Here is a 14,058-nt window from a genome sequence, read left to right on the forward strand (position 1 = left end):
TCATTTTTATTAAGGACAAATAAAAGTGGGGAAAGGACACACTCTCACGTGGAAGATAAAAGTGCATCTGATAAGATGACTCTCCCTTTCTGAGGACTATCCGTTAGAGTTGGATGTCTCAAGACCGGCCTCGAGACATCCAACTCAACTCTTACGTGGTCTAGGTCTTGTCTTGGTCTCGACGGACTTTGGTCTTGGTCTTGTCTTGGTCTCGGATCCTTCGATCTTGTCTTGGTCTCGCTGTCTCGGTCTTCCTGTCTCAGATCGACATAGTGGTCGGGAGATTTGGAGTCAACAGTATCCATGACACACAACGTAACGGTCGATAATTTGTCATGTGCATCAGCTCTAAGAGCCGTGCTTAGAGAGTGCTTTGTAGTGAATCAGAAGAGTCGACTCCTATTGAGTGAGAGCCGGCTCCTCACTTAATTTCCTTTTGCTGCTCAGCTCTCACACAGTGGCTCAGCTATGCTCCAATCCCTCCATATTGTGGCCAATCACATGCGAGGATATAGGATAATATCATTATGTGAAAAACAGAGAGGGTGAGAGACGCGACAGTCAAGTGGAGCGTGTGTCTGTCCTCTCAGTAAGTGAGTGAGACAGTAGACAGCGGTGAGGAGGGCTGTGCGAGTGCATCGCAAAAACACATGAATATGCCCGACACCCAGAAACGAAGCAGCATCTGGCTGCAGTTTAAAGACTTTTTTGTCTCAGTCTCGGTCTCGTCTCGACTTTGTTTTGGTCTTGACTCGGTCTGTCTTGGTCTTGGTCTTGTCATGGTCTCGATACCCTCTGGTCTTGGTATTGTCTTGGTCTTGGTTTAGGCGGTCTTGACTACAAGTCTACTATCCGTAAGTCAATAAGCCAAGAAATCAGATCCAAATCAAGATTACGTGTACTGGTGAGATGTCCTGCTAAAATATGGAGCTGGATACAAATAAAAACAGATCAAAAATCCACAAAAACAAACAGTTTTGGACACCATCCAGGTACTTTAGAACCATATGGAGCAAGGTGCACACAGCTACCCCTCTCTCCCCCTATCTGTTCAGCAAATTGGAGGGTCAATTCAAAAATTCCGTTTTTACAAGTTTCTTGGATAATCTCATCACAGGGGAAGTCAAAGCAAAAGGCTTTGCAAAATCATTTAAAAATTAAGTGCTTTCACTTTAGGCACTGGTACAATAGTCCTTCTAGATTTGAGGGACTTTCCAAAACTCAAGAGACTTTAAGAAATGAGGAGAAAAAAATCCCAGCCAACTCATCCACACAATTTTTAAGGAGAAGGCTGTTTATTTTATCTGGGCCTGCACCTTTCCTCTCTTTCACGCTCCTAGGGAAACATCCCCATACTTCACATGTCTGTGAAGGTTCTCAGTCATCCAGGTCATCGTAGTCAAAGGAGCTTGGAAAGAAAAGCATCTGGACTTCTTTAAGTTGCTTGAAGACGTTTCACCTCTCATCTGAGAAGCTTCTTCAGTTCCAGGGTCAAATGATGGAGAGTCCCATTTTTTTGGGCTTTCATCAAGTCAGGAAAGATGCACAGTAAAGAAGATCAAACACCAACTAGGTAGGATCAGAAAGACAAATGCAACAACATTAAAGCTAATGTTTTGGGGTTTTTTCTCTTGTCTTCTTTTTTTCTCTCATGTGTTTGTGTACTGGGCTTTGTTATACAGTCCTTGCAAATGAGTGTTTTTGCTCACCGTTGCTTGGATTTTGCTCTGCCTTTCTCTGCATATTTTCTCCAATTCTTGTTTCTCATCCTCAATATTTCAAGATTTTTGTACTTTGCTGCATTGCAAAACACTTGCAATTCAAAATCTTTCAGAACTTGTTGCATCTATTTCTGCATCTCCTCCAGTTCTTCCTTCTCTTTTAGCAGTTGGGTATTTCTTTACAGCTGTTCCACACCGTCTCCATACTTTTGTCTTGCCATCATTCTGGTAGAGGTTGATCTTGGCTTCATCTGTCCAAAAAATATTTTTCCAGAACTGTGCTGGCTGTTTTGAAGGGGTTTCTCTTCACTATTGAAATGATTCTGTGATCATCCACCACTGTCTTCTTCTGTGGATGTCCAGGTGTTTTTGCCTTGCTGAGTTCACCAGTGGCTTCTTTATTTCTCAGGATGTACCAAACTGTAGATTTTGCCAGTGCTACTATTGTAGCAATTTCTCTGATGTTTTTCTTTCTGTTTTTTCAGCTTAAGGATGGCTTGAACTCCTCTGAACAGGTTGTCTGTTCACAGCAAAATCTTCGCATTAACAGGATTTTGCTTGCTCCAGGCCTTTTATTTGCTTAATTAATAGTGACATAACGACAAAATTGCCCACACCTGCCTTTGAGTCCAATTACTTTTGGTCCCTTTAAAAAAGGGTAGCACTTGTTAAGGAGCAGAAACTCTTAAACCCTTAATGCAATTTGAATGTGAATACCCTCAAATGAAAACTGAGAGTCTACACATTATGTCCATTATATAATTATATTTGGAATATGTTTCGGTGAACAGGTATTACTTTTGTCATTGTCCAAATATATATGAACTGTAAATCCTTTGTTTGTAAACGGTCAGTTAAATGTTGACAACTACTCTTTCAAAAGACTCCTAACAAATATCAGTAGTTATTAGACTTGCTGTACTTAGTGGCAGATTTGTGGGAGACTGGGAGTAGAAATTTCAAGTACAGGGGAGCAAAACAACAGGTAAGAACAACTGAAAATATTTTTTTGAGGGTGGATAAGGCTAAGAGTCAGGCCTTGAAATTAATTACAATTTTGTCTTGGTGTTTGGTTGACTATCAAGCTAGAGTGAAAGATTGCTGCCACCTGTGCTTTGAGGATTCTGACAGTTAGGATGACTTGGAGGTGTTGATTTATTTAAACTAATATAATCATCCTGCTGTACCCAGGTTTCTGCAATGCAGATTAGATCAATATGTTGATTCATTATTAAATAATTTGCTAGCACAAAGAGACCTAATGTTTAATACACCACATTTAATTGATTTACTCTTTGATATAATGGTAATGGTAAATGGACTGATTCTACAGCACTTTTCTACTCTCCCGGAGTACTCAAAGTGCTCTCTGCAGTTGAGGTAGTTATAATATTCTGTCTTTGTGCATTTTTATACTAAATTCATATTTTTATGATGATATTTGTGATTATTTGGGGTTTGTCTGAGTTTTGCTCTATCTATAGTGGGATTGATGTAGTCTCCTCATAAAATCAGGTTTTCCCCAGTAAGGTTTTCAATTCAGTTATCCATTATTGAATTAAAATGTGGCTAAGCATGTCAATCCTGGTCTGACTTGGAAGTGGACCAGAGAAAAACTACTTTAGCAAAATTACATGTTGACTCAATATTAATTTTAGTGATGCAGCCAGGTGTTATTACTGCTATTGTCAATTAGAGTCTTACCAAATCTGTGCCTATAAATCTATACGATGACACATTGACACGTGACATTGCCCCCTAAATGAACAAACTGATGCTTCCACAATGATATTCAGTTCTTTTTGTTTGTTTGGCAATAAACTGACTGGAGGCTTTGCTTTCCACTCCAGCAGAATCTGTTACAGTGAATGTAAACCTTCACCTGAAGATGAGGCCAGACATTAATCTGTCGCTGCAGGTGTAATCCATGTTTTCACTGGTGTCAACACATACTATCACACAGCCTCCAAGAGCAGTTACACAGAGGAAGGATGATAAAGACAAGAAAAAGATAGCCCTTCAAACTGCTCAGCCCTCAGGTGTTTCCAAGAGATTTGGTGTTGAAAATATTGTTCTGTGTATAATATTCACACAAATATATCAAGGCCGGCTTATCTACGTCAACTCTCTTGAGTGAGGCATCAACCTTTAACCTTTTAAGTTTTCCCTAAACTTTTGTATTTGTTACTATTTTTGTGTGTTGCAAGTGAAAAGAGTACTCTTTTAGTTACTAACTTATCTTACTAATTACTCATTTCCAGTGCATTTAAAATTATCAACATGACAACTCGTGTCATAAGTAGATATTTATATATTTATACAGATATTTTTATATTTTATATATTTTTATAGTAACAAATAGTAGTATATGTAGGTTCCATTGGTGTGGCTGTCTTTCTTCTCTTAACCTTCTCTTTGGTAAAAGAGGCTGGTGGCTTGCAAATGCACAGAAACTGTGGACAGGCTAAAGGAGCTTTAAATATATGGGACATGTGAATAGGATTTGTGGGGCCAATAACTAATCTCAATGGCATGGACAGTGGCTCATTCCAGCTAGTGTTTAATTTAGCAACCCTGCTCTAAATATTCTATTTATCATTTAACATTAAACTTTAACATTAAATGTTTTTAGCTTGATACATTTATGGACCCAGAGGTGCTTTATGATTTCTATGGCAAAAGCTAATAGAAATTTCATAAAACAAATAAGCCAAAAATGGCTAGTGATTAATGTATCTGCTGAAAGTATTTATTACTATGTCACTAAAGCAACTATGGTAAGTAGAAGTTCTAGAAAGCTAAAGCTTTGGGTTGCGTTAGTAATACATCTTCACTCTGTGTTACCATTTTTAAAACATAAAAAAAGACATTCAAACATCACATTGTGCATCTTCTCTGCTGTGTGTCCATTCCACTGATTATGTTTATGCTACACAGTGCAGTTCCTCATCCACTGAGGAGGATTTCCTTTTAGTCACTGCTCTCTTGCACTATATTCTATGACTTCTCTGCTCGAGACTTGATTGCTACTGCCCTCTATTGGCAGCTATAAAGAAGTGTGCTGATCACATAAGAAATGAACATTTTGTGCAATTGGACTCATGATGAAGTATTACGATTATCTTCTTAATACTTTGAATTTTCTGTTGTGTTCAGTGAGTTGCTGGGCGTTCATCATAATTTTACTCTATTTTATTATACATTTCAGTATACACAGTAAAAATTGTTAGTTGTTATAACTGAAAAACTAAAATAGGAATGTATTTAATGCACTGCACTGTGTGTGGAAAAGTACAACCTTATTTGTCATCCACATGAATTAAAAGTGCTGTAGCAGCCAGGTACTGCTAAACAAATCCACTGAAATAAATGATCGTCAGCAAGTGACCATAAAAGCAGTTTTAGCAGTATGATGCAGGGAACACATAGTGTGGTGGTAAGTGTCATTGCCTTGCAGTAAAAAAGTTTTGTGTTAAAATCCAAACAGGACACTACTTTCTGTTGCTTCATATCCGCACTGTGCCTTGGGTTCTCTCTGGGTCCTCCAGCTTCCTCCCACAGTTCAAAGACATGCAGTGTTGTGTTCAGTCATGATTCTAACTTGGCCATAGATGTGAAAATCTCTTTTGTGTCAGCTTTCCCCTTTGACAGATGGGATAGGTTCTAGTGATCCTAAACTAGTAAGAAGATGGAGGTGTTGTACAAGAAACATGCAGCAGGCAGAAAAAATATAATAGGAGACAGAGTCTTATGGAATATGCAGTACATACAAAAGAAATATTTCAGTAAGTCTTCCATTTGACTTGACCTTGCTCTAAAAATACAAACTCTTAAGATTCTAGCCTAACTGTGGCCCTGAATTGGATAAGTGGAGAAGGTCAATGGATGGCTTGTTTGGGAGAAGATTCTTCTTTTCTCTAAAAAAGATGATGGCAGCATGGGTGATGTTTGCAAAGTTGCATCTGAAAAAAAAAAACACTCAAGGCTTCTGGACAGACATGTCCAAAGTAGAGCTGTTTGGCCATAATGCACAAAACCACATGACAGTTGATGATTTAGGTTTGTTTTAAAGCCACAACACCTGGCCTTGTAATCATTAAGTCAATCACAAACTTCTCTGTATACCAAAGTATTAAAAAATTAAATGTGCCATCTGCCCTGGCAGCTAATACTTAACTTAAGTTGGAGTCATACAGCAGAACAGTGATCCCAAGCATGGCAGCAAGTGACCGCAGAATGGCAGAAACATGTTGCATGTTGCTTTCAGCCAGTAAATACAGTTCATGACTGAACTCATCTACTAAGTAAATGACATCAAACACACTGGAGAGATGAAAGCAGACTGGACTATGACAACATTCACATTTAACTCATGTAGTTGTTACAGAATGGAGCTCTGCTAGTTGAGACTGCAGGCAAACAGGTGTTGACTCGTGCAGTTTAATCATTTTTCAGGTGATTTTTTTAAATCTTTATTGTGGAATGGGTACAACCTGAAATACAGTAAAGTAAAAATTTGAGACAATGCACAATTACAAGGAGTAAATAAAAGTTTTTATTCTACAATGCAACTGCTTTTCCAATATCATAAATTTTATGTTTTATTTGTATTATTTTTAATTTACCCTTTGTAAAGCTAAGAAATGTGTTTGTACAGTTTAAGATGTGTGTGATGGTGTTTAATGAAACATAGCTGTTGAAGACAGAAAACTGACCAAATGTATGCCTACAGAACATCACATGAAACCTATTAAAATCTCTGCTGTGCAAAATTATTTTATCATACTATAGAAGCAAGAGCTGTGGTCTCTGCCCCACTTATGAATAATAGCATCATTTCTTTTCTGTAAACAAGCTGAAACTGAGCAACAAGCCAATTACTATTCAGCATCAGAAAGGAAGTGCTTTTGAATGCATGTCTCATTTGACAACTTTTTAGTGATTAATTACTGTTTTGGTCTGATGTTGTGTGTATTGGTGTGTGTATGTGCGTGTTCCCTGTCTTATGATTTGAGAGTGAGGGGGCAGAAAAATGAAAGGGCTGATTGTTAACATGCAGTAGTGAAAATATAACTTGGTATGTTTTTTTCTGAGAATGTTAGGAGCTAAATGACATCGTCTCCGAGTTGAATTCTCAAGAAGACGGAAGCTCCCTCGATGATTTGGGTCAAAAATGAGAACTGTTGAGGCCCGGCTCCTGAGTCCTGGCTGCAGTCCTTGTGCCCATGAAAAAGGGCCTTTAAAAAGCGCCTTCTTTTAAAATGCATGGGGGTGGAGGGGATGGTGGAGGTGGGGCTTGAACATACATAAGAGGCTAAGACAGTCCACCAGTCCAATTTGGCACACCATCACCAGGCAATTTGCTGTCGCTTAACCTATTACGAGGAAGCTTGGATCCCTCTTTTCATTCAGACCCTCTTTATCCTCTTTGGTTGCTTGTTAAAAATAATCCTATTGGATCAGCCATCTTTGGAAGAGAAACGCCACATTAATGATGAGCGTGGGCGGGTTACTCAGAACTGAGACTTTATCTTGGATGTCATATGTAGACAATGTGACTGGGGATTATTCCCAGGACTTGGTCCTGCAGCCTATTTGGGACTATCTCCGTCAGAACTACCACGACCTCCTAAGAAGTCCTCTCTTCCCCGTGGTCCTCTCAGTCACTACCTATTTTCTCCTGGTCGCTCTTTACACTGTGTTGGACCTGCTGGCTCCCACCTGGCCGTGCATCAACCGCTACAGGCTGCATCCAGACAGACCCATCACCTGGCCTAACATTTGGCCCACCTTGGGTGTCACCATTTACAACCACCTGCTTTACATCTTTCCTGCTGCAGTTGCACAGTGGCTGTGGAGGCCACCAACCCCTCTACCCCCCGAAGCCCCCACTCTGTTCAGTTTTTTCCTGGGCATCCTGGGCTGTATGGTGGTCTTTGACTTCCAGTACTACCTGTGGCACCTGCTGCACCACCGGGTTGCTTGGTTGTACCGCACTTTCCACGCCATCCACCACCAGTACAACCAGCCTTTCAGCCTTGTCACCCAGTACCTGTCTGGTTGGGAGTTATTTAGCGTGGGATTTTGGGCCACAGTAGACCCCATCCTGCTGCAGTGCCACTGCCTCACAGCATGGAGCTTCATGGTATTCAATGTCTATGTTTCCACTGAGGATCACTGTGGCTATGACTTCCCTTGGGCCACACATAACTTGGTGCCCTTTGGCCTCTGGGGTGGTGCTCCGAAACATGACACTCACCACCAGAGACCTGGCACTAACTTTGCCCCATTCTTCTCTCACTGGGACTGGCTGGGGGGCACCCACACTGTACCAACCGCCTCCAGCCACTCTGCCACGGGAGAGCCAGAAGAGATGAAAGAAAGAAAAGACTAAAGAACTTGAATTAATCTTTCAATGACTCCATCGCTAGTTTACTCAAACTGCCTCTTTTGTTGATGCTTTTATTCCAGCAGACTCATTTTTCCTCTTTACTCTCCTGCAGACTAATTTCTCTCTTTTACGTCTCCCACTCTTAACTCTCACTTTGATAATAACGATTTCCACTATGTGGCTATCTTTGACTGCATGGATATTTTTCACATTTTACGAGCTGATAATCAATCTAACATTGTTTGACAGTGTGGTAAGTTGTCAAAAGATATTTTTTATGTTTGTATTTTGTACAATGATAGTATAGATTATCTTATACTTTTGTGCAATGAACATATATCTCTTATTCATAGAGATTTTCCACTTATGTCAGTGAATTGATGTGCTGTTAATTGTCTCAGTGGCATTCTCAGGTCAGGTACCTTACATGTGTAATTTGTTTGGAGCTACCAGAAATATAAAATAAAATTTAAAAAATGATTTGAAATCCTTCCTTGATTTGTCGAATGTCACTGAGTAGCTCTGAGTCTTTGCTGACGGAGGATGGTGTGATCTGTCAGAGTGATTACACAGAAGTTTGCACGTACATTCTTCCTCTCTCCCTCCTCAGCAATGACCCTCTCACTCCCACGCATGAATGGCTGCCTTTTAGCTGCATCCCAGTATGATGCGTGGGCGCAATACTAATCCATCATTCTCTCTCTTTGAGACAAAATGGTCCTGCAGGAAGAGTTCTTAATTAAAGCCCCCGAAGAGAAACTGCAATAGCTGCCCTGACAGCTAATACTGAACTGCAGGTGCTGTTCTTTTGAAAAATTTTTATTGACTACGATAGAATATTATTTGCTTTTATGAACATCAAATGATTTTTCGCTCTTTTTGATTATTTTTTTTTACAAATTATTTAAAAGTAGAATCACAACCTTTTTTTCAGGTACAGTTTTTCCCAAATAACTTGGTGTTTAAATAAAATCATGAAATCCTAGTTTATATTATTACAAAGAAACCAGTAGGGGTCAGTCTTTTTCCAAACCACAAAAAGAAGAACAAGTGTACAAATACATGTAAAGCAAAAATTACATCCCACTGGGAAAAAACAAAAAAAGACCAAAAAAACTCCCAATGCATTCTTGGTTATTTTCCAGTTATGCTTCTGGTTATATCACAGTTCTAGGCGATAGGGATTCATACTTCTGCAGTAACAGTTATTGTGACTTATCTGTCCTTGTTATTCATCACTGTGCGTTCCTACCTGCAGTCTGAACCGGTTTAGCATGTTTTTTGTGCTCAAACATGTTGCGTTTATTTTAGAAACACTGCAGACAGGGCTCTCGGGCACAACTTATTCTTTTGTTAATCCTGTTCTAATTATGGGATATGCATGTTGAGGAACAATATGAATAATGTGTATATTTTTAACATGAACTATTTTTTTTTATTGCAAATGAATATATGTAACACAAGAGTAATATAGGTATTTTCTTTCAGGACAGTATTGAGGTTTAACTTATTTGCCTCAATTCTTATTTGTTTAACTCTTCTCGGAAAAAAAATCTATTCCCTTGAGCAGAAGTTGTTCTTGTTGTAATATTAAATTCAACAAGGTTGTGTTAGGTCTGTTATCTCATTTTCCATATGTCAGTTAGAGCACGCTTCAAAAACATTGCATGTGTAGAGCAATGACAAGAAGTGACATCATCATACACATCACATCTTCGGGGGTGGCTGTGGCTCAATAATTACCTCTTCCAAACCATCAACGTGTCTTTCAGAGCCCATTCCTACAAAACTGCTCAAAGAAGTCCTGCCATTAATTAATTCTTCGATCTTAAATATGATCAACCTATCTCTAATAATCGGCTATGTACCACAGGCCTTCAAGCTGGCTGTAGTGCTATGCAGAGGACACCCAGCTCTATCTATCTATGAAGCCAGATAACACACACCAATTAGGAATGTCTTAAAGACATAAAGATCTGGATGGCCGCTAACTTTCTGCTTCTTAATTCAGATAAAACTGAGGTTATTTTACTCGGCCCTGAAAAGCCTAGAAATATGGTATCTAACCAGATTCTTACTCTGGATGGCATTACCTTGGCTTCCAGTAACGCTGTGAGGAACCTTGGAGTCATTTTTGACCAGGACATGTCCTTCAACACACATATTAAACAAATATGTAAGACTGCTTTCTTCCATTTGCACAACATCTCTAACGTTAGAAATATCCTGTCTCAGAGTGACGCTGAAAAACTAGTTCATGCATTTATTACTTCCAGGCTGGACTACTGTAATTCATTATTATCAGGAAGTCATAAAAACTCCCCGAAAAGCCTTCAGCTAATCCAAAATGCTGCAGCAAGAGTCCTGACAGGGACTAGAAAGAGAGAGCATATTTCTCCTGTTTTGGTTTCCCTTCATTGGCTTCCTGTTAAATCCAGAATTGAATTCAAAATCCTGCTCCTCACATACAAGGTCTTAAATAATCAGGCCCCATCTTATCTTAATGACCTTGTAGTACCATATCACCCTATTAGAGCACTTCGCTCTCACTCTGCAGGCCTACTTGTTGTTCATAGAGTATTTAAAAGTAGAATGGGAGGGAGAGCCTTCAGTTTTCAGGCCCCTCTTCTGTGGAACCAGCTTCCAGTTTGGATTCGGGAGACAGACACTATCTCTACTTTTAAGATTAGGCTTAAAACTTTCCTTTTTGCTAAAGCATATAGTTAGGGCTGGACCAGGTGACCCTGAATCCTCCCTTAGTTATGCTGCAATAGATGTAGGCTGCCGGGGGATTCCCATGATGCATTGAGTTTTTCCTTTCCAGTCACCTTTCTCGCTCACTATGTATTAGTGATGGGACGTTCTGTATCGAGGCTTCGGAGCGTGTGTCGAGTAATGGAGGGGGCGTTTCCGCGAAGCGCGTATCGAGGCTTGCTTCATTTATGGGAGGAGCTGAAAATGATGACGTCCGAAGCCTCGCTGCCCGGCTGTACCACGTGACTGGTTCATGAAGTGGTTCGAACTTTGCCGCGAGATATGACAGCGATATAAACCCCTCAGACTTCATTCAAAATGTGGGTGTTTGATGGAGAGTTGCGGTTAGAGAGAGTTTGGAGACCGTTTGGAGGTTTATGAGAGTGAGGAGAGAAAGTCAGGAGAGAATGGAGCCAGCTAAGAAGAGGAGGATGTCCTCCCCTGTGTGGGAACATTTTGATTTTATTCCTCCCAACAAGGTATGTAAATTTCTACAGAAGATGTATTGTCATGATACTGATGGTGCAATACAATTTATGTTGAGCTGTCTTGACTTTTGTACAAGGTGAAGTGTTTGCTATGTGCCAGGGAGCTGGGATATAACAACAACACCTCATCCATGCTTAGGCACTACAGAGCTTTGCATGAGAATAAGAGGAACACCGATTGTGGAGCAAGACCAGGTGAGCCATCAAATGCAATGATAATATAGCATGCAGTAATGTTACTAAATGATATAACAATATTATACAACTGTTATAAGTTACGTGTGTGATATTTATATTTGTGCTTTGTCTTTATTGTCTTTCCTCAGGAGAACAATCTCAAATAGATGAAGACCTGGTCAGCATGGTGATTGAGGACTCCCAGCCATTTAGCATTGTGGAGGACAAAGGATTCAAAAGATTTGTTAAATCATTAAATCCCAGCTATGTTCTCCCCACTAAAAAGGACGTAAAAGCAGTGAAAATTTAGTTTTTACAGAATAAAATGTGAACAGGCAGGACTGAGGCTCAAAGCCTCAGTGTGTAGCTGTCCACACCTCAACGTTACAAAAGCACAACTACTGTCCACACCCCAACCACACCTCACCTCACAGTAAATGATCATTTCCATTTCAAGCATTTCCAAATAATCATTTCCCATACTGCCACTATAAATATACACAGTATACTGCCATCACTACAATATACATGTTTTACACACTCCTTTTGTTGTTGACATTTACAGGCTGTGTGCAAAATGCCACACTCTTCAAATTCATGCCAGCTATTATTTTTACGTCCAGTAGGTGTCCTGCTAGAGCAAATGAAGCTTCATGAAGCTTCGCGTTGGGGTGAACCAATTGGATGAAAAGCTTCAGTGCTTCATGGGGCTTCATCTGCCCATCACTACTATGTATTAACAGACCTCTCTGCATTGAAGCATATCTGTTATTAACCTCTGTCTCTCTTCCACAGCATGTCTTTTATCCTGTCTTCCTTCTCTCTGTTAGGTATGGCTGTGTGCAGGCAGGAATAGGACCCAAGGTGCAGACTCTGGAGACAGACGTGAACTCAAAAAGGCTTTAATTTAAGACTCAAAATATAACATGACTGAAAAACTCAAAACAAACTTAAACTAGAAAAATGACAAAACACACAGCTTGGTAAACGGTAGATCGCGACACGGACACAGAAAAACACAGGGCTTAAATACACAGAGGGAGCAATCAGGGAATGAATAACAGGAGGGAAATACAGCTGGGGCAAATCAGAACTGACGAGACAAAAGGAAGCGTAAACTGAACACACTAAGACAGAGACCTTCAAAGTAAAACAGGAAACACATAACACAGACTCACATGCAGGCACTACAGAGGGAATAGAGACGTGGGACCAGGGCAGACACAAACACTGACTGAACACGGGGATATAGGAACTAAGGATACATAGAGACGCGAACTAGACAAGGGGATGCAGGTGATAGGGGAGACAGAGCAACTAAAGAAGACAGAGACATAAGCCATAAGACGGAACTCAAAGAAACCAAAAACTAGAAATTATAAATAATAACATAAACTCAAAAACCCTGGGTCGACGACCCAGGCATCCTAACACTCTCACCCCAACCGGTCGCAGCAGATGGCCGCCCCTCCCTGAGCCTGGTTCTGACCGAGGTTTCTCGAGTTGGATGCTCGGATGGAGCCCGAGTAACATGGAGATGGGGAGGAGGTGGATTGAACATAGGTGTCTGCGAGGTGGAATGACAGATGTTGGCGGTGTGCAAAACAAACCATGACATGAGTGGGGCAATGACAAGAAGTCAAATCAGTGGTGAAAAAATTATTCAGACATTTATTAAAATAAAGTTTATTCCTACAATCACAACTTTGCCATTAAATTATCAACTCATATTGAAGAAACTACTTATCCTACTTCACTGCTGAGTGCTGTATTGGACAGACATGTGTTATATTCTTTGTGATCACCGTGTGTAGTGTGACTATATCTCTAAAAAAAATTGTTTTTTCATTTCACAGTGAATTTAGAGTGAATTAAACTATAAAATAGTGACTTATATAAGGGCCAAATGAGTTAGAGTAAATACAAAATACAAATACAAATACAAAAGTGTCCAGATGGTGGATCAACCTTTTGACTAGTTTAAAGTGTGTTTAAATGTGTAACAGAAATAGAATGACTTCCTTTGGTTTAAGCATTTTTTAAAAATTATTTGTTAAATGAGCTAATGTTTTGTCACAACATCCTTATTGAGACAAAACATGTGATTGCTTAATTCTAGGTGACGTGTTATTTAATTCCCTTTAATTCCATTTGTCATATGTGAAAAGTCTTTTGGCTCTGGTCTCTTCGGACCGTAATTAGTTACAGCTGTGATCCCACCTGTTTCCCATGCTCTTGTTGACCTGTGTTGACCCCTGCTGTTTTTAACTTAAAGTCCTAGTTTGAAACCTGCAAGAGTTGCTGGTAGTATATTTATACAGCAAAGGTCACAGTGGTATAAGCATGCTACGTAAAAGATGACAAATGTACAAAATGTGTTGTATTTATAACTAGACGAGGTGTACCTCTTCCTGTATAGACAGAGGTATACTTCAAATAGATCTGTGTATGCATGTGTGCATTTGCTCAGCATAGGGGGGAGGCAGAGTAAAGTGCATGACTGCTATGAAACAACCTCTTTTATTAT

At 39.8% G+C, this 14,058-nt stretch overlaps 2 protein-coding genes across 4 annotated transcripts; both read left to right on the top strand.

Moving 5' to 3' along the window:
• The first annotated feature begins 7,212 nt into the window (after positions 1 to 7,212).
• Positions 7,213 to 8,115, top strand: ch25hl2 (cholesterol 25-hydroxylase like 2). Its single transcript, XM_085411358.1, has one exon. It carries the CDS (start codon positions 7,213 to 7,215, stop codon positions 8,113 to 8,115), a length of 903 nt encoding a protein of 300 aa, XP_085267484.1.
• A 2,858-nt stretch (positions 8,116 to 10,973) lies between these two features.
• LOC146666420 (uncharacterized) lies at positions 10,974 to 12,258 on the top strand. Of its 3 annotated transcripts, none has more exons than XM_085411360.1 (4): positions 10,974 to 11,345; positions 11,432 to 11,549; positions 11,681 to 11,718; positions 12,158 to 12,258. In XM_085411360.1, the coding sequence occupies exons 1-4, from the start codon at positions 11,244 to 11,246 to the stop codon at positions 12,167 to 12,169; spliced, it is 270 nt and encodes an 89-aa protein (XP_085267486.1). In that variant the 5' UTR covers positions 10,974 to 11,243; the 3' UTR covers positions 12,170 to 12,258. The 3 variants fall into 3 exon arrangements, with proteins under 3 accessions (XP_085267486.1, XP_085267487.1, XP_085267485.1); XM_085411361.1 differs by having other exon boundaries at positions 12,155 to 12,232; XM_085411359.1 differs by having other exon boundaries at positions 11,681 to 12,255.
• The last annotated feature ends 1,800 nt before the right edge of the window (positions 12,259 to 14,058 follow it).

This window comes from Rhamphochromis longiceps, linkage group LG7 (assembly GCF_057381845.1).
Source record: "Rhamphochromis longiceps isolate RC_006_pf linkage group LG7, R_longiceps_female_GT1.1, whole genome shotgun sequence".
In the NCBI taxonomy this organism is placed as follows: domain Eukaryota; kingdom Metazoa; phylum Chordata; class Actinopteri; order Cichliformes; family Cichlidae; genus Rhamphochromis; species Rhamphochromis longiceps.